This window comes from Podarcis muralis, chromosome 11 (assembly GCF_964188315.1).
Source record: "Podarcis muralis chromosome 11, rPodMur119.hap1.1, whole genome shotgun sequence".
NCBI lineage: Eukaryota > Metazoa > Chordata > Lepidosauria > Squamata > Lacertidae > Podarcis > Podarcis muralis.
In genome coordinates, this window is record NC_135665.1 from 57623034 (window position 1) to 57644325 (window position 21292).

Here is a 21292-nt window from a genome sequence, read left to right on the forward strand (position 1 = left end):
AGACCTCTCTTCTCAAAAGTGTTAGGAGCCTGAAGTTATAGTTTGAGACACACTTGCCTATGAATCAGGCTCCCCGAATAAAGCAATCAGGCTCATTCCTCCTGAATAAGTGAGCACAGGGTTGGCTGCACATCCATTTCACCAGCAGATTCATCAAGGTGCAAAGTCACCTTCTGCACATCACACATAAACCCTGCTGAGTTCCATAGGGCTTACTCAGAGGTACCAGAGAGTAAGTCCCATTGAGTTCAGCAGGCCCTACTTTTGAGTAAACCTATAGGGTTGCTGATACACGGCTGCATGCCCATGCGCGCGTGCAAATATGGGAGTAAATCCCATTGAATCTTTTGCATCTTCCTCCTGAGTAAAAGTGCCACAGTGTCCAGCTGTGCAGCCTTAACTGGGAATGGTGGAAAGGCCAACTTTAATGCCATAAGTCGTTTTTTATTCAACAGGGCAGCAAACAAGGGACTCTTTCTTTTCTGAGGTTCTTCTGAAGGTGGTACATTCCTGTAATAATATGGTGCATGAAAACAAAATCTTGAACATGGCCTCTTAAGCAACTGCATTTGCCTGTTAAATGTTACTTCAGTGCCAAAAAGGCACCTATATTGAGGTTCTGATCACTTGAACCTTAATTAAAGCACAAGCGATTTTAGAGGGCAGACGGTGCATCCGCTCAGCCGCTTGATGGCGCTAGTTCTCATGGCCTGCTCTCTTTTCTCTCTCTCCCACAGCCTGCTGGGGAGCCTGCCGGGGGCCCAGGACCATGGCCAGCAGCCCTTTGCCAGGCGCCACCGACCTCCTCCTGTCCGCCTCGTCCAACGCCTTCCCGTCGGACTCGCTGAGCCAGGGGCCGCCCCCTCCGCCTCCACGCGGCGGCCCTCCTCACCCGGGCGCCATGAAGCCCAACCAGGTGGGCCAGGTGATCCTCTACGGCATCCCCATCGTGTCTCTGGTGATCGACGGGCAGGAGCGGCTGTGCCTGGCGCAGATCTCCAACACGCTGCTGAAGAACTTCAGCTACAACGAGATCCACAACCGCCGCGTGGCGCTGGGCATCACGTGCGTGCAGTGCACCCCGGTGCAGCTGGAGATCCTGCGCAGGGCGGGCGCCATGCCCATCTCGTCGAGGCGCTGCGGCATGATCACCAAGAGGGAAGCCGAGCGGCTCTGCAAGTCCTTCCTGGGGGAGAACCGGCCGCCCAAGCTGCCCGACAACTTCGCCTTCGACGTGTCGCACGAGTGCGCCTGGGGCTGCCGGGGCAGCTTCATCCCGGCGCGCTACAACAGCTCCCGGGCCAAGTGCATTAAATGCAGCTACTGCAGCATGTACTTCTCGCCCAACAAGTTCATCTTCCACTCGCACCGCACCCCCGACGCCAAGTACACGCAGCCCGACGCCGCCAACTTCAACTCCTGGCGGCGCCACCTCAAGCTGACCGACAAGACCCCGCAGGACGAGCTGGTCTTCGCCTGGGAGGACGTCAAGGCCATGTTCAACGGCGGCAGCCGAAAGAGGGCCCTCCCGCAGGCCTCGCACGCCCACCACCCTGGAGGGGGCGGCGGAGGAGGAGGCTCCGGCCCTCACTGTCACCCTTTGGGCGCCGTCAAGGCGGCGGTGGTGGGCGTCGGAGGAGGCCTGCTCAGCCCGCACCTGCTGGGCGCGCCGCCGCCGCCGCCCCCTGACCTGCACCAGAAGCGCGGCCGCTTCGACGACGAGGAGGAGCTGCAGGAAGCGGTGGCGGCGGCCGCGGCGGCTGCAGCGGCCGTTGCGCACGGCGGCGCCGGCAAAGCGCAAAGGAACTACCCGGTCATCCCGGTGCCCAGCAAGGGCTCCTCCTTCGGGGGCGTCCTGCAGAAGTTCCCCGGCTGCGGGGGCCTCTTCCCGCACCCCTACGGCTTCCCCGCGGCCGCCTTCAGCCTCTGCCACAAGAAAGAGGACTCCGAGGGGCTGGGCGTCGGGGCGCAAGGCGGACCCGCGGGACACAAAGCGGCAGGGGCCGCCCCGACGGCAGGAGCGGGCCTGTCGGGGCTCTTCTGGCCCGGGACTAGGAAGGACGCGGCGGCGGCGGCCGCAGCCTTCTACCCGCCTTTCTGCATGTTTTGGCCGCCGCGCACCCCGGGGGCGCTCCCGGGGCTGCCCACCTACTTGCAGCCCGCGCCGCAGCCGCCCACTTGCACCGCCCTGGGCGGGGAGAGCCCCAGCTTGCTGCGCCAAGCCTTCCTGGACCTCGCGGACCCCGGCAGCGAAGGGGGAGCCGCCGGGCTGGGCACGCCGCCCGCCGCTGCTGCCCCACAAGCGAGCGGCGGAGGCGGCAGCGGCAGCAGCAGGGACCCACGGGCTTTCGACGGCAGCGAGGCGGCATGTTCTCCCGCGGCTGAAGGAGGCGGCGGCGGAGGGTCGCGGGGCTCGGCGCCTCACCAGCCCCACCTGCTGGACGGGCAGCCGCGGGGCAAATCCGGCGCGTCGTACCACCACTCCAGCGCCTTCCGTCCAGTGGGGGGCAAAGAGGACTCGGAAAGCCTAGCCAAGCTGCACCACCACCACCCGGCGCCGCGCTCCTCGTCCTCGCCGCCGCCCCTCTTGCTGCTGCCGCCCCCCGAGCGGGAGGCAGGGGGCTGCGAACGCCCCCTCCAGGCCCCCGGCCACCGCCTGCTCTCCCCGGGGGGCACCAGCTGCAGCTACCCCAGCGAGGAGAGCAGCGAGGAGGAAGAGGAGGAGGAGGAAGAGGACGAAGAAGAAGAGCCGGAGGTGGACGTGGAGAGCCACAAACTGCCGGAGGAGGAGGAAGCGGAGGAAGAAGCGGAGGAGGAAGAGGAAGACGAGCAGGAGGTGGTGGACCCCGTCGGGGGAGCCGGCCGCTACCTGCAGAGCCGCGGGCTGACGGACAAGGGCTCCTCCCGGGACAGGCCGAGCGGGGCAGCCTCTGCAGTGGCCGCCGCCCCGACGGGGCCTTACCCCGCGGCCTCCTGCCGGCCGGCTCCAGAGGAGGAGAAGTCGGGGGCGCCCCACGTCGAGCAGCTGCTGCTGCCGCCTCCCCCTCCCCCTCCTCCGGCCCTTCCTCTGCCCACCTGCCCACCGAAAGGAGGAGGAAGCAGCGGCGGGAGCAGCCCAGCGTCCCATCCATCAGCCGAGGAGCAGGCGCCGCAGCCCCCTTACAAAGATGTAAATACCCCCCTCTAGGCTCCTTCGAGCCAATTATTTTTATTGAAATGCACCTCTAGGCTGAGTCGCTTCCAGATGCGGGGAGAGGAAGATGGATCGAGGAGGGTCTTTTCGCAGGGCCCCCGCCCCTTTAGAGCCAGGGAAACGGAACTGGCAAGAAATAGGGCGAGCCTCTCCCGCATCTCCAAAGGCAGCGCCTGCCTTGCCCGTGACACTTTCAAGCGCTTGTGGGTGGCGCGTGGCTCTTGTCTGGTGCTCCCCCCGCTCTACCCCCCAGCACAGCTTTTCTGGGGGGAGGGGACATGGAGAAGGGGGCTCAGGAAACGGGGGCCACCATCCGGTCCTTTCCCAGCCTCGTTGATTTCAATGAGACATTTAAACACCTCCTCAGTCTCGGCTTCTCGCCTAATATTTGCTCCAATATTAGCTCGCCCAATATCTGCTTCCAAAGAATAAGGTCTCCCTTGGAAGAAACACCAGTTCCTTCGACCCTAACTGGGCTTCTTCGAAGGAGGCGGGGGCGCGTTGCCATTTTTGAGGGTCGCACAGGAAAACCAACCGGGGGGATGGCGTTTTATCACACGTTTCAGGACCCACAAGAGCTACAGGCGGACCCGATGCCTCTCCGAGCGCGACGCACAACCCGCCTCAGTCTCAAAATCCCTTGTCTGTGGGCTGGATTCTCACCGCCAGCAAATCGGTTTCTGGGCTGTGCCATTTCAGGTTGAAGGCGCAAGGGAGTACGTGACTGAACGCTCCTGCATATAAAATAATTAAACCAATGGCTCTCACGCAGAAAGCTAGCATGTCAGGGAGGGAGCTTCTTGAAACGCTAGCTTTCTATGTGCAGGGACATTACTATCATCATCATTTAGTCATTTTTTTAGTAGTAGTATGAAGAACCACCTGAAATGTAGCAGAGCCCAGAAACTGCTTAACTACCTCATGTATTGTCTGTGAGAATTAAGTGCTTTAGTGCCAGGACACTAAGTTGGTTGAGTTCCAGCGCACGCCTTGTAACAGGAGCCACTGCAGACACAGCGACGTTAACGGGCCGGAGTAGGACTAACATGAGCTACCGCTCCTTGGCCTTTTACTAAAGCTCAGGACCCGCCCTCATAATAGGTTCTGCGGAGTTCTGATAGCCACACCTCAATTTTTTATTTTTATTTTTATATTTCTAGAGTTGGGAAAAGAGCAGTAAAGCACAACCAATATGACTAGGGGACTGGAGCGAGTCCCTTAGGCGGAAAGGGAGCTTTTTGGTTCATAAAATAAGACCCAAGGGTGCGGAGGAAGCACCGAGAGAGAAGCTTTGCGCTCTCTCATAATGCTAGAGTTCTAGAGAAAGGACGTGGCTCAGCGGTAGGGTGTCTGCTTCGCAGGCCGGAGGTCCCTGGTTCGATCCCCCGCATCTCCTGCCAGAGCTGGGAGAGACCTCGGCCCGAAATCCTGGAAGAGCCTCTCCCAGTCCGTACTTGAGCGAGATCAAACGGCCTCACTCAGTATGTCAGCGATCAAACTGACTAATTAATCTCTGGAACTCGCTGCCACAAGATGTCGCGATGGCCATTGACTTAAGATGGGAATTTTCCGCGGAATTAGGAAAGGACAAGTCTATAAATGAGTCCTAGTTGTACTGGGTACTGTATGCAACTTCCAAGTTTGGGAGAAAAAACGTGTCTGCCTATCAATAGCTAAGGAAAGTCCTAACGTGTACACGGTCCTGAATAGTGACCCGTGGAAATTAAGGCCACGATCCTCTACTACACACATATCTGGGAGGAAATCCCATGGAACTCAGCGGGGCTTACCTCTGAGTACATATTATATAGGATTGCGCTATAATTTGATTTAGAAGCCCCCTCGCCACTTTTTAGTGGGTCTCAATAGATGCATTCGGAGCCCGGAGTTTGTCATAATCAGGTCTCCATAAGCACTTACTCTTTTTCGGTCGGCATACACACTGTACCTTTAAAGCAAATTCGCTGCCCCTTCTTTCCCTCAAAGGATTCTGGCCACTGTAGTTCGTTAAGCGTTGCTGGGCGTTGTCACTCTGTGAGGCGTAAACTACAGCGCCCAGAATCCTTTGAGGGAAAGAAATTGCAGCGAATGTGCCTTAAAAGGTCGATACACAGAGTTGAAGGCAGTTCTTAGCTTGCTCTCCTGTTAAGGAGGACGGATCACCTCTTTGGGATCAGTCTGGTTCCACGCACCCATTTCCTTGAGATCAAGACCCACTGATTCCAACGGCACTTCTTCCGAGGAAGCGCCTTGAGGAACACAGACTTGGGTACACACCCAGAAGGAAAAGCTCCTGGATCAGCTCCACTTGAGGCCGCGAAGCCCAGATTTCTGTCGCCAACAGAAACAAATCCTGCGGTAGCTCATGTGGTTGAGCATAAAACTCTTGATCTCAGACTGAAATCCATGGGTTTGAGCCCCACATTGGGCAAAAGATTCCTGCATTGCAAGGGGTTGGGCTAAATGACCTTTGCGGTCCCTTCCAACTCTACAATTGTATGATTCTATAAACGCTTCCCCGGAACAACGTCTCCTCAATTGGTTCGCTCCTGCCCGCTCAGGTAGGCTCCGTATTGAGCAACAGTGGCCCGGCTTGGATTCCTTAAACTGGACTTAAACTGGTGGTCGTCGCCTTCAACGGGGGAGGGGGCGGATCATCATCATAATAATAATTTATTATTTGTACCCCGCCCATCTGGCTGGGTTTCCCCAGCCACTCTGGGCGGCTTCCAACAAAGATAAAAAATACACTAAAATGTCACACATTAAAAGCTTCCCTGAACAGGGCTGCCTTCAGATGTCTTCTAAAAGTCTGGTAGTTGTTTATCTCTTTGACATCTGGTGGGAGGGCGTTCCACAGGGCGGGCGCCACCACCGAGAAGGCCCTCCGCCTGGTTCCCTGTAACCTCACTTCTCGCAGCAAGGGAACCGCCAGAAGGCCCTCGGCGCTGGACCTCAGTGTCCGGGCTGAACGATGGGGATGGAGACGCTCCTTTAGGTATACAGCACCGAGGCCGTTTAGGGCAATTGAGGTCCATGGTGGACATGTGCGGGATTTACTTCCGAGTAAACAGGGCTCACTATCCAGCTGTGGGCGTAAGCCTCCCCTCCCCACACCCAGCCCTGACCTGTTTCAACCACAACACGGGGGGATTTTTCCCTGCGTTGAAGTAGACGAGGCTTTACATTGCTAGAGCGCGCTGGGGACGCGCCCCCGGCTAGGATCCGCGCAACCAGAACTTAGGCACGCTGCTTACTCGAAAGTAAGCCTCAATTGAGTCCAAGGGTTCCTCGCTGAAATCCATGGGGTCTTTAATGCCCCCCCCCCAGCAACCATACTTAAATGTGACCCTTTATATAAGACTGTTTGTGGATGTTATTCATCTGTTGCCCCCCACCTCAAATAAAAAATATCTCAGGGACCCGACAAGCGTCGCCGGTCGTCATTTTTGCCCCCCCCCCCGCCCCCGCGTTTGTTTCTCCTGCTCTATTTTGCTTGCTCGCTGCAAACCGTTTACTTTCCCTTTCCTGTTAATTGCTCATCGATTGCGTTAGGTTTGGCTTTTAATTTCTGTTTGTTTGTCTGCTTCTCGTCGTGCTAGATCCAGAAAGGCAAGGAAGGGAACCAGGTTGCCGCGTCGGCGAAGGAAGACAACAGCTTCTCAGGCAAGACACGGAGCCGTTGGCTAATTTCTCACGCCGGGGCAGACCCGGGAGCGCCGTGGAAACGGGCAAATGCGCAATTGCGGGCCCAGATCCGGATCTGTCCTTAGGAATGTGGCTGCTGAACCGCAGATCCTTTCTCAGACACTGCACGTGTGTGTGTGTGTGCGTGTGTGTGCGTGTCAGATCACGCCGAACTAGATATCGATCTTCTCGAACATTTAATCGGCCAAGTTAACACGACAATTACCAGCAACGACTAAGAAACACTGGTCGTTAGTATTCCTAGCAAATGCTAGCAGGTTCTCAATGCCACACAACACGTTTTTCTTTCTATATGTCCTTGCATGCTGGCTTGTATCTACTCCCCTCTCGGGTTTGTGGGTTGGCGGTGTTCCTTCCAAAGAGCTTTGCAATATTGCAAATAATAATAATTAATTCGGGTTTTGTGTTTTTACTTTTAGAGAAGAGCAAGGAACACAATTTTTTCATCACAGACGCCGAACATCCAGGAGGGGATTTCTGGAGGAATATTGCAGGTAAGCTTACAATGCAGGGGAATCAATGCACAGGTCTGCAAGCGGACCCGTTCCGTGTTTACTCGGAAGTAAGCCCCGCTGTAAGGCTTCCTCCCAAGTCTGCGTGCGTAAGACTGTGTAGCCTTCAAATTCCTAATCAAATGACTGAATATTTTGTAGAAGGGTAAAAATAAACAACGGTCCCAGATAGATATAATAACTAAGGGAAAAATGCAAAGAGGTGTTAATAGCAATAAGGTTATTAATTGCTGGGCATATTTCAGCAGGAAATTTCGGGAACGGAGCAGGTTACACAATGGAGCCGGCTGGTAGGGAAGAGAAAACATAAAATGACAATAATTGAAATGTTCTCTTTGAAACCTTCCATTAAAAAGGATCACAGCTTATTGCTTTTAATATCTGTCAGAGAGACATTAAAGGTGTTTTATGAGATCCATGGCAACATTTATATTATCTCCGTGATAATGATCTCTACACAAAATGTATAATACATTGACAAAAATTACATTATACAAATTAAATGGAACCACCTTTTACTGATTGCTAAATGTCTCCAAGGGGTTTGGGGGGGGCGGAGGGGGGAGGGAAAGACGTGATTAGAAGTTTTGATACTAAGTTGTCTATTGCGAGGGAGGGTTATAAGGAAAAGGGGTTTTTGTTTCTTGGGAGAGAGAGAGAAAAAAGGGAATCTAATTTTCCATTTATGTAATGCAAACTGTCTTGGCTTTGACTATTCACGGTTAATTGACTGTCAAACGAGGTTGTTATCCCGAGGCTATGTCTGCAAATTTGCCTGTCAAATGAGACAGAGAGAGCAAGCCTTGGAGAGAGAGAGAGAGAGAGAGAGAGAGAGAGAGAGAGAGAGAGAGAGAGAGATGCAAGTGTAGTGGGAACTGATGGAGAAAATGGGATCTTCCAGAAACCTTATATAATAGCAGCCAGCACAGTTCTGACTATATATATATATATATATATATATATATATATATATATATATATATGATCCCTAAGTGATCCAACATGGTTATATGCTTGTTCCACTGCAAAAAAACAAAACAAAAGCAAACCCTACTTTCCTTCAATGGATTTCACATGATTTAAAAGCCCACTCTGAAACGGGTGCTGCGACGAGGGAGGGAAAACAATGGCCTTTTAAATAAAGTGAATAAGAGATGATAAAAAGGGAAATTGATATTAAGAGTGGGGCAAGGGATAATCTAGCTTGATTATTTCCAGGGTATTATGAAATGGCCCACCAGGGAGCCCGATACCAGCAGGAATACATTCTGGAATAAGTTATTAAGAAAGCTTTGTAGGATTCTTGGCTTCCTGCGCTGGAGAAAATTTAGATAAACTGAGATGTGTAGGTACATAAAAGTAGTCCCACATCCCTGCATTGTGCATGTGTGTGTGTGTGAAAGAGAGAGAACTCCTGCATGTATACATGCAAATGAATACCTCTCTCCCATTTATCTGCTTTCTGGCTCCAAAGTACTACAAAAGAGTGTTCTCTAGAGCAGTGTTTCCCAACCTTGGGCCTCCAGCTGTTTTTGGACTACAACTCCCATCATCCCTAGCTAGCAAGACCAGTGGTCAGGGATGATGGGAATTGTAGTTCAAAAACAGCTGGAGGCCCAAGGTTGGGAAACACTGCTCTAGAGAAGCATCTGTGTTAAGTCTGTTGCAGCGAAAACAACAAATAATCTTGTACTACCTTGAAACCCTAATAAAACACAGGCCTTCAAGAGCCATAGTTCAACTCCATCAACTATTCTTAGCCCACAACAGCTAGGTGAACCCTCCGGAATCAATGGCAGTATATCTTACAATACCAGATATTGGGGACATGCAGTCTGATGCCTTCCATGGGCCGATCATGGGTCTTCCAGAAGCAGCTTGCTGGCCACTGAAGCTAAGTAGACCCCATATCTGATCAGCAGGACTTACGTTTTGGGTCAGGGTAGCCAACATGGCACTATCCAACTGCTGTTGGACTTCAGCTCCCATTAGCCCCAGCCAGCATGGCCAATAGTCAATGGTATGGGAGTTGGACCAACAACATCCACAGGACAACACGCTGGCTGCCACCATGGATTTAAGTGAGATAGTCAGTTTTATTCATTATTTGTCACATCCTGGCCCACCTCCCCTTTGACTGTTGGATGGATCTAGATGAGTAAAGGTAAAGGGACCCCTGACCATTAGGTCCAGTCATGGCCGACTCTGGGGTTGCGGCACTCATCTCGCTTTATTGGCCAAGGGAGCCGGCGTACAGTTTCCGGGTCATGTGGCCAGCAGGACTAAGCCGCTTCTGGCAAACCAGAGCAGCACACGGAAACGCCGTTTACCTTCCCGCTGGAGCGGTACCTATTTATCTACTTGCACTTTGACGTGCTTTCGAACTGCTAGGTTCGAACTGCTAGGTTGGCAGGAGCTGGGACCGAACAATGGGAGCTCACCCCGTTACGGGGATTCGAACCGCTGACCTTCTGATCGGCAAGTCCTAGGCTCTGTGGTTTAACCCACAGCGCCACCCCCATCCCCCCATCTAGATGAGTAGGAGAAAATATTTTATATATGAATTATCCTTCCTCGTATTCTCACTTGTGTGAGAATGCAAATAATTATTTCAGCACAGTTATATCACCATCCGTGCGGACCTTATCTCTAGAAGCTATTGGGGACAAGGTTACATAACCTTCTAGAACAATTACGATATCCAAGGTTGCTTAGGCAGACTTGGATTATTTTCTCCCTTTTAATGTTTCCCTCTTAACAAATAAACCACTCTCAGGCTGCTTAAGTAAACAAGAATATACAAGGTTTACTCGCATTAAAAGTCTTGCCAGGATTCAACAGTTACAGTGATGAAAATCAGGCAGGCAATAATCCTTAAATGTTACAAAATGCCATATTCCATTTCAAAACGGAGTATGCTCCCTGGAGGAGAGCTCACAGACAGCTTACTCCATTGCAGGTAAGAAGAAGAGTGGGCAGTGACAGGAAGAAGAAGACTATTCTATTGTTCCCCTCCCCATCACACAAGTTTAGAGGATATGCCATCATAGAACCCCATGTTTGTGACTATCTAGCAATCATGCATCTAGCAATTCATGACGGACAAAAGAAAATACTTATTTACACAGGGCATAGCTAAACTGGGGGATCTGCTCCCACAGGAGACAAGAATGTCCACCAACTTGGGTGGCGGTAAAAGAGGTTTGGGCAAACTCATGGAGGGATTAGCTATGAAAGATAATGTTGTGCCTCCACCTTTGGGTGCTGTGTGCTTCTGACCTGTTCCTGGAAACTGCAGGAGGGGAGAGTTCTGTTGTCTTTCCAAGAACGGAAGTGGCATGAGTAAAAATGGAGACTTTTCCATTAAAATAATACTAATAATTAAGGCAGAATCACCTCCCACATTAGCGTCTGGGGCTATTTGTCCATTCCTTCATGTGCCTAGTTGTCAAATTGATTGCCAATAGAAGAGGGGGTGTGTTTTCTGTTTTTTCTACCTAAAATGGTAAAGTCTGCCATTGCACCTATCATAGATAGATAGATGATAGATAGATAGATAGATAGATAGATAGATAGATAGATAGATAGATAGATGATAGATAGATAGATGATAGATAGATAGATAGATGATTGATAGATAGATAGATAGATAGATGATAGATAGATGATAGATAGATAGATAGATAGATTAGATAGATAGATAGATAGATAGATAGATAGATAGATAGATAGATAGATAGATATAGATGATAGATAGATAGATGATAGATAGATAGATAGATAGATAGATAGATAGATGATAGATAGATAGATGATAGATGATAGATAGATAGATAGATGATAGATAGATAGATAGATAGATAGATAGATAGATAGATAGATAGATAGATGATAGATGATAGATGATAGATAGATAGATAGATAGATAGATGATAGATAGATAGATGATAGATAGATGATAGATGATAGATAGATAGATAGATAGAGATAGATAGATAGATAGATAGATAGAGATAGATAAATGATAGATGATAGATGATAGATAGATAGATAGATAGAGATAGATAGATAGATAGAGATAGATAAATGATAGATGATAGATAGATAGATGATAGATAGATAGATAGATGATAGATAGATAGATAGATAGATAGATAGATAGATAGATAGATAGATGATAGATAGTGATAGATACATAGATAGTATGGCACATTCCATCCCCCAAAAGGGGCAACAAGGCATTCAATTTGCACCCAATTCTGGCAAAAAAACAACAACAGAGGTTTTGTTTGCTTGTTTGTTTTTGAAACAGTGATCTTTAAAGGTTCCCTGCAAAAACCACCAAGGTGGATCTGCCTCAGATCTGGCAGGCTTAATTCACTGTGGATCTGGCGTGCCTCTTTTGCCTGCAGGCTTCCTTGACTTATGTGCTAGCATGGATTATGCCATTCTACTAATGGGATGAATTAGGGAAGCATTCTACTAATGCGTCCCATCAGCGCAAGGTTTTCTGCTTGTGCAATAGGGCTTTGCCCCTCTCCCCCTCCTGTGTGCGCTCCAGAACATCAGGGGAACCCCCAGAGTAGATCCAGGGGCTGTGCGAGGAATGAGAGGGAGAACGTTCTTGCTGTGCAATTGGAAATCCTCGCACAGATGGAAGGGTTGCCTTAGCACTATGATGGATTCCACCAATTCTGCAGAGATGTACTGAGAATGAGCAGGTGTCCTTGGTTAATTGTGAGTGGGGAGGAAAAAGAGAGACCTAGAGCATCAGATAAAGACCACTGCTCATCCTGCTACTCTTAAGTTTCATTCCTAACACCAGAAAGCAAAAAGGTCACCAAGTGACCAGAAGGGGGAGTGGGAAATACCTGCTCTTACGCCCTTAGGGACATGGGTGGCGCTGTGGGTAAAACCTCAGCACCTAGGACTTGCCGATCGTCAGGTCGGCGGTTCGAATCCCCGTGGCGGGGTGCGCTCCCGCTGCTCGGTCCCAGCGCCTGCCAACCTAGCAGTTCGAAAGCACCCCCGGGTGCAAGTAGATAAATAGGGACCGCTTACTAGCGGGAAGGTAAACGGCGTTCCGTGTGCTGTGCTGGCTCGCCAGATGCAGCTTGTCACGCTGGCCACGTGACCCGGAAGTGAGATGAGCGCACAACCCTAGAGTCTGGCAAGACTGGCCCGTACGGGCAGGGGTACCTTTACCTTTACCTTACGCCCTTAACAGCAGTTTTGGCTGCATAAACCAGCAAGCTGTTGCTTTTCACAGATGGTTATCCTTCCTTGCTGTGTGTCAAGCTGCTGTTGGGATATGCAGCAGGAGACATAAAGTGAAGCTGCCAAGTCGAGGTAGACGGAGAAGGTTTTTCCAGGTTGTGGCAGGCCTTGTCATGCACAGGGGTGACTGAAGCTGCATATGTTATTCCTTAGCCAGTTATTAGAGACCACATGTAATTTCACAGGGACAGCATATGGTGGTCAGATTAAAAGTGATGCCAGATATTTCTGCACCTTTGGTAGCTACACACTAAGGAACTATAAAAGCTGCAATAGTGCCTGGTTAGAACAGCAGACAAGACCATTGCAATTTGTATTCCTGACTCATTAATACTACAATTCTAGACATGCTTACTCAGAAAGTAGGTCTCTGAGTGTGGTTTAGTCCCAGTCCTGGTTAAGTGGAAAGAAGACTGCAGCAAGAGGCCTAGCTTTCAATGCAATGGCCAATCTGTCGGAAAGCTCCTAATAAGAAGAATAAGGAACTTCCCTGCACACAAACAACTAGTGTGCCAGGGAGAAATGCTTTAACTCAGGCACCCCCAAACTCAACCCTCCAGATGTTTTGGGACTACAATTCCCATCATCCCTGACCACTGTTCCTGTTAGCTAGGGATGATGGGAGTTGTAGTCCCAAAACATCTGGAGGGCCGAGTTGAGGGGTGCCTGCTTTAACTTACCCTTCTCCTTGACATCCTAGGGTTGTTGTTTTTTTACATACAGGGATTTATATGCTGTCCAGCACCAGCCTTCAAGGATCAAGCAACGTATATTCTGGGTCAAGGACACATGAGAGTAGTGACGTTTTGCAGGACCAAGGACAGCTCCCTATAAGCGCTTCTAGGGGCAAACACTGAGCTCAGATGGTTGAGCAGGGCAGCTGCACTGTAGATTCTGGTTCTCTGCCAGAGAAGTTTGAGTCTACAACCTCAGGGCAAAGTCAGGTGTCCTCTTTGTCAGGGTGATCTTGGCCTTGGCCTGGGTTAGATCCTGGCAATCCTGTGGCAGATACCTTCTAATCTATATTTAGAATTGTAGAGTCATCTAATGCAACTCCCCGCATCGTAGGAATCTTTTGCCCAACACGGGGCTTGAACCCAGGACCCTGTGATTAAGAGTCTCATACTCTACCAGCTGAGCTATTTGAATACCGTATTTTTCCATGTATAACACGCTCCCATGTATAAGATGCCCCCTTTTTAAAGCCTCCAATTGATGGTCCCCTCTCTGGCAGAAGAAGCCATGCACCCGCCCAATTGCCCCAGCAACAGCCAATCAACAACACACCTTGCCGCAGCCACCATTAAAACAACCAATAGCCACTGACAAGCTCCGGCTCACGCCAGCAACCAAACCCAAGTCCCACCCCCCAAGGCACTACTCATGTATAAGACGACCCACAATTTTTCACATTATATTTTAAGGGGGGAAAGCTTGTCTTATACACGGAAAAGTACGGTATATTTGTTTTTTTGTAAATGGATAAATATCTATTGATATGGAGGGGGTTGGGGGGGGTTGAACGATGGGATGAAGTAGTAAGTTATGTTTTCTCTGAGTTTATGATCTTCCCAAAGACAGAAAAGTTTTTATTTTGCAATCTATACTTGCAATCCAGACATTGCACATGAATGGGGGTGGCGAAGAACATTCTTGTACTTGGACCTTGCCCCCCAGTGCTGCTTATGTCTATAGAGGCCCTGCACCAGCTCAAAATTGCTGTTCAGCACATCTAGGGTCTGCAAGACACTTTTTGCCATGGGCAAGATGGTCTATATTTCCAAGCAACATGACAACCTGTAAAACGTCCTCCTCTTGCAAGGTTTATTAAATCACTCCCTCTCCCCTCGGAAAGAAACCCTGCACTTTACATAGAATCATAGAATCATAGAATCATAGAATCATAGAATCATAGAGTTGGATTAGACCACAAGGGCCATCGAGTCCAACCCCCTGCCAAGCAGGAAACACCATCAGAGCACTCCTGACATATGGTTGTCAAGCCTCTGCTTAAAGACCTCCAAAGAAGGAGACTCCACCACACTCCTTGGCAGCAAATTCCACCAACATTACATCAACATGATAACTTCCCTTGCAAGGCTAGAAACTTGTGGAGAGCAACAGAAGACCAAATCACACATCACTTCTCCATAATGATATGAGCAGAGGTCCAGTTCATAAACTCAGTCTCCCGGAAGGAGTCTCCAGCCTGTGCTGGGCCCGGGGGTAACCCTTGAAAGGCGGTCCAGGACCAGTCCAGAATCTGGAGGTTCTGCTAGGAGTCAGTCCGACAGGGCCAAGGCAGGGCACGAGGCAGGAAACCAGGCAAGGACAGGTACAGGATCTCAGGCAGGTTTTGGCATACAGCAATGTTGCTCCCGCAACCTGGGGTGGGGTCTGTCAGCCTTTTATCTTTGTCAGGGTAACGGCCGGTCCTGATCCCCCAGCAACTCACCTCTCTGTTTCACCCGAAGGCGAGCACTCCTCCTGCTAGTACTCAGGTCTCTCCTTCTCTCAGATCTTAGTCTCTGCAGCCCAGGAGACGTCGGTGGGTTACTAGACCCAGGGGCCGCCTCAGCCTCCCCTGACCCAACCGGTAGTGGAGCAGCTGTAAGTGATGGCCCAGCTGAAGGCAACGAAGTAATCCCCGCATCTGGAGCCAGGGCAGGATCAGGCCCCTGACTCAGCCCAGTTGGTGTTTGTTGCAGGGGAAACTGTGCAGACTGGGACTCTTCAGGATCAGGCCCCAGACTTGGTTCAGATGATGCCTGAGGTAAAGGATCCGGTGCAGACTGAGACTTCTCTGGTTCCGAGTCTGAGTCCAAGTCCCAGGCCATCACACAGCCAATGTGAACTGTGCTAGGCCCAATAGACTGATGCTCTGGTTGTTCTTGAAGGCACCTTCATATACACTTCCATGGTCTCCAGCTTTCTGAAACAAGCCCTGACCCAAAGTACAACCCAATAAAGCCATCCTAAGCATGGCCCCTCACCAGCTCCATAGAGGTCCATGGGTAGAGGCATACTTTAGAACAGGCATCCCCAATCTTGGCCCTCCAGATGCTTTGGGACTACAACTCCCATCATCCCTAGCTAACAGGACCAGTGGTCAGGGATGATGGGAGTTGTAGTCCCAAAATATCTGGAGGGCCGAGTTTGGGGATGCCTGCTTTAGAACCTGGAGTTCCATTCTCCCTATAAATGGAGTTGTTTGATCATGAATATAAGTCAAGGAATGGGGTGGGGTTGCCAGTAATTTCCTTTACCTCTCAGCCAAAAAATAATATACATGGACCAGCTAAATCCCACTTTTTTATAAGCGTCCCTTTTTCTCCTGCAGTATTGAGCTTTTATTTGTATTTGTATTTTGAATTTTTTAAAAAATTGCACCGGACAGTGACCTTGCGTTCCTCACACAACATCCTGGAATGAAGTTTAGCAACCATGTTTCTGAGCATAATGGAAATGCTGGCACCACGCTGGATACATCTGGCTTTACAATTGCATTACTACAATAAATATTGAGAAGAGATCACAAATGTCACTATTGAATATGCATCATACGCAATAATAGGATTTCAGCAAAGGGCAGATTTAAGTGTCCATTGATCAGTGGAAACTAGGAATAAACCATTCCCTGTAAATATATAGAAAAATCAACAAATCTAAAGTTCATGTTTTAATAATATCTCATCATCTAATATTCTCAGATGACATTGGCTTATTTATATATTGTCCTTTCTCCAAAGAGCTCAGAAAGGTGTGTATAGAATCTTCCTATTTTATCCACCCAGCAGCCTAATAATAATAATAATAATTTTATTATTTATATGCCATCTATAGACTGGTTAGGTTGAGAGTTGTTGTCTAGCTTCATGGCTAAGCAAGGATTTGAACCCAGGAATTCTCAGCCTACATAGAGCACTCTGATTTCCTCCCACTGCCTTTAATCTCATACAGAGTTACTTAATACACAGCTAATTTAAGTCTGCATGTTTCAATGAGTTTACTTCATGTTTAACTGTGGCCTACGGCTCTTCCTGCCTTTGATGAAATGTTTTGCATCTTCCATTTTATCAAGTGAATATCTTGTCAGCTAGCAGGATCTAGCTGCCCCCAAAAGCCTTGCGGGGCATTTTGACGGATGGGAGGGGGTCACATACCTGGCAATCACCTGACCTCGTTGTGACATCAGGTGAACGATTCTCCTTTACCTGCATGGATTGAAATCAAACCATGCAGGTAAAGGCTCAGGGCTTTGCCAGTACCATTCACCGGCTGATTAGTAGTGTCTGCAAACCCCTGTTCCACTGTCAGCACAGTTTGAATTGGTGCCCACGTGGACCAAGGCACTGGTGTCTGCAGGCGTAAACCCCACTTTTAGAAGGGATCTGCATCTTTATCCACTCAAAACCTCGTGATATATATGAAATCAAGAGTACAACAGGTGGACATGTCTTTGGGGAAATGGCATTGTGCAGTTTAAGACACCGACTGGACTGAATTAAGCCTGAATTAAGCTGGTGGTTGCCCATCACTGATCTATCCTGTAGCTCAGGCATCCCCAAGCTCGGCCTTCCAGATGTTTTGGGTCTACAACTCCCCTCATCCCTGACCACTGGTCCTGTTAGCTAGGGATGATGGGAGTTGTAGTCCCAAAACATCTGGAGGGCTGAGTTTGGGAATGCCTGCTGTAGGTCATTTGTTGTGATTTTATTTATTTATTTAGACAATTTATCTATTATGATTGCCTCTATATGGTGTACAAGTGACTCAACAATATAATAAAGATAACAATTTGTTAACAATTTGTAATATCGGAATGCCTGCTGAAATTAACATCTTTGCTGGGGTATGCACTAAACATATTAGATACACTACTGTGTACTAAATATATTAGATATACCACTATCTGTATGTATATACACCATCCTGTAAGGTGGGCTTTATACATTTGTTTGACAATTATTGTACACCAACAATTTTGAGCATGAATAGTGTATACGGTTCATAGAGCTGCCTTGTATTGACAGATATAGTCCATGTGCTGTTTCCCAGATGTTGTTGGACTACAATTCCCAGCATCCCTGACCACTGGCTGGGATGCTAGCTGGGGTTGATGGGTGTTGGAGTCCAACAGTAGTCAACAGGCATCACATGGGCTATCCCTGGTTCAGACAGTACTCAGCCTGTCATCTGCCTCTTATAAGTCCCTGATGTAGCCCCTATTCAATCTTGGTGCCTCTGAATTGGCCTTTAACAGGGATGAAGTCTTTAGTGCAACAGACCCGGTCCTGTAGAACTCCTTGACAATCACAGCTGGGTGGGAGTTATCCCTGTTTCTTTTAGATGTCTTTTTAAAAAACAGTAGCACTCAGACAGGCCTTTGGAATTTGAAATGTCTGTACCAACCAGCGTTTATTGGCAAGACGCTGAGAGTTTTTAACCAATGTTATTACTCTGTGGTTTTTTTCCATTGTATGCTTCCTTGCTGTATTTCCTATGAAAGTGTGGTTTGTAAATATATTCGTTAGTTAAATATAAAACTGCATTTAAAATTGGAAGGCGAGGCTTCATCAACTTCAAGCTCTGATATTCTTTTCTGCACACCTTCAGAAAAAGGAGGGTGAACAGATACTTTTTTTAAAAAAAGTGGCATTTCTTTACTTAGAGATTTAATATACGTACGTCTTTCTCAAGCCAGATCTCTGGCTAAATTCGAGTGAACAAAGGCTGGAAGGTCTAGGCATTTGCTGGTGCCATAAAACCCTTTTTTGTAATATCTCCCCCCACCCACCCCCACAGCCATTTGATGAGGATTCAAAATGAACCTCTGCATCTGATAAGAAGCAGCATACGTGTAAATCAATAACTTTATATTCCTCTCTTCATTAAGGCGAACCCATACAGGAAACCAATTCACCTCATTCTCTGAAAAAGGATGTCGAAAACATGGGAAAAGGTAAAAGAGAGAGAAATTATATATAGATAAATAGCTCTCGATCTATCGTCGCCATGTGGCCCTTTGTTTTAGCAGCAATACAAAGACAATTGAGGGGATTTTTCTTTTCTTGTCTTTTTTTTATTCTCCGCCATATTTTAAGCTTGACAAGGAACATATGAATAATATATGGACCTTTTGTGTGGCTATAATTGAGATTAATGCATATGTATCAATCAATACATGACACTGTACTATAATACTTTAAAATAATATATTGCATTGATTTATATTCATGGATTTCTGCACAAAATCTATCCTGGGCCTAAGCAAGACTCTCCACCATGGACACCCTTAAATTGCCACCACCAACACAGACAAGTCTTTGTAATCATGGATTGCGTGGATAAGCAGCTTCTCAAGATTTATTTCAGCTGATTAGTAGAAAAATATCTCCTTTCCTCTTGGTCTAGAAGAACTTCAGAAGGTCTTGTTTGAGCAGATAGACTTGCGGCGGAGGCTAGAACAGGAATTCCAGGTCCTGAAAGGAACCGCCTCTTTCCCTGTATTCAGTAAGAAAAACATTTCTGTTATTAATTTTTCTTACTTTATCTCTGTATATTTAAGTGTATGCGAATAACGCTCAAGAGTATCGATTAGTACCGGAGGAGGGTGTCACTTTAGGGGCAAATAGGACCATTGCTGTCAACTTACAGATTTGAAAATAAGGGACCAGCAGCCTCGAAAATAAGGGATCTGCAGCCAAAATAAGGGATCAACAATTACTTTGATGAAATACATATTTTGTTGTGTGCAAATGGCTTTAGATACCTATTAGGTCCATAAACTACCATATAGCATATATTCAACACACAAAAAACAGCAACAATTTGTTGTTGACAAAGGACAGCTGGACATAGAAAGGGCCCCATTACCTTCAGTAGCTTATTTAAGGGACATCATCAATAAGGGACAGCAGCGGGACATGGTGCTGGGATAAGGGGTTGTCCCGCCAAATAAGGGACGCTTGACAGCTATGAATAGGACACTGCCCCACCAAGCTCATTCTGCCCTCAAACAGCCTCCTACCTGCCTGGTGTCTTGCTGAATGCAAGGTGGTTTTTAAAAAAAAGAGATTCAGGGGCAATACAAAACCCAAGTGAGTGAGAAGATTTAAGATTTTGTTCTAAACGGAAAGCAATATATATACATCACAAAGCAAGCACTTCAAGCTGCCACTTGGAAACCCTCAAGAAGTGGCGAAGTGACTCCCCCAAGTAGCCTCAGGTTGCACAGCCCCATGGCCATCCGTCCGTCCACCAGCTTCTCAGAACTCGGCCCAAAGTCATCTGATTTATAGGTAGCTAACCTGTTAGCCTGTGTGGCTTGCCTGACCGGCTAGTGCTACTAGCTACATACAGATTATTCATTAGCTGCCTCTCCCAATGCCTCACTTTCTTCAAACAATGTCCAACATCAAAAGAAGGTACCCAGTAATATCACTTCCTTCCCTTCCAACAGATTAGGGCAGGCTTCCTCAAACTCGGCCCTTCAGATGTTTTTGAGACTACAATTCCCATCATCCTTGACCACTGGTCCTGCTAGCTAGGGATCATGGGAGTTGTAGGCCATAAACATCTGGAGGGCCAAGGTTGAGGAAGCCTGGGTTAGAGCAGCGGTTCTCAACCTGTGGGTCCCCAGATGTTGTTGGACTACAACTCCCATCATCCCTGAGCTCTGGCCTTGCTAGCTAGGAGTGATGGGAGCTGTAGTTCAACAACATTTGAGGACCCACAGGTTGAGAAAGGCTGGATTAGAGCATTAAAGGCTGTTCTTCAGCCATCAAAGAGTTTAGAGAGGGGGAAGCAAACAGGAGCGGGAATGGTAACCATGTTAGAGCACTAGCTCCTCGAAATACAATTATCTTCCGGATCGATTTGCCCATACACCTGGCTTCTTATCTACAGCCAGTCCAGGGGTGGTGATGGTCGTCTCCTTCCTCCTCCTTAGTCTCAGTGTTGCCTCATGACCCAGAAGCTGTACGCCGGCTCCCTCAGCCAATAAAGCGAGATGAGCGGCACAACCCCAGAGTCAGCCACGACTGGACCTAATGGTCAGGGGTCCCTTTAAAAAGGTAAAGGTAAAGGTACCCCTGCCCATACGGGCCAGTCTTGACAGACTCTGGGGTTGTGCACCCATCTCACTTAAGAGGCCAGGGGCCAGCGCTGTCCGGAGACACTTCCGGGTCACATGGCCAGCGTGACATCGCTGCTCTGGCTAGCCAGAGCCACACACGGAAATGCCGTTTACCTTCCCGCCAGTAAGCGGTCCCTACTTATCTACTTGCACCCGGGGGTGCTTTCGAACTGCTAGGTTGGCAGGACCGAGCAACGGGAGCGCACCCCGCCGTGGGGATTCGAACCGCCGACCTTTTGATCGGCAAGCCCTAGGCGCTGAGGCTTTTACCCACAGCGCCATCCGCGTCCCTCAGGGGTCCCTTTACCTTTTTACCTGTGATTAACTCTGGCTTCACCTACTGTCTGCCTCTCAGCCTTCTCCCCTACCTTTTCCCAGTGGGCACCAGTCACCACCGCAGCGGGTACAAAAAATGTTACAGGTTGGAGACTTTACCCCAGCTGAGGCAGGAACCTGCTAGCGGAG

At 48.8% G+C, this 21292-nt stretch overlaps 2 protein-coding genes across 3 annotated transcripts in view; both read left to right on the plus strand.

Annotated features, from left to right (window-relative positions):
• Window positions 1-21292, plus strand: part of HDHD2 (haloacid dehalogenase like hydrolase domain containing 2) — a 426244-nt gene that overhangs the window by 345955 nt on the left and 58997 nt on the right. The gene's annotated exons all lie outside the window — the stretch shown is intronic.
• The window catches only part of SKOR2 (SKI family transcriptional corepressor 2), a 26790-nt gene continuing 6267 nt past the window's right edge, over window positions 770-21292 (plus strand). Inside the window, exons 1-5 of the mRNA XM_077935945.1 lie at window positions 770-3016; window positions 6796-6859; window positions 7321-7395; window positions 18587-18652; window positions 19105-19203. Of these exons, the coding sequence (XP_077792071.1) occupies window positions 770-3016; window positions 6796-6859; window positions 7321-7395; window positions 18587-18652; window positions 19105-19203 (2551 nt within the window). The remainder of the gene's footprint in view (window positions 3017-6795; window positions 6860-7320; window positions 7396-18586; window positions 18653-19104; window positions 19204-21292) is intronic.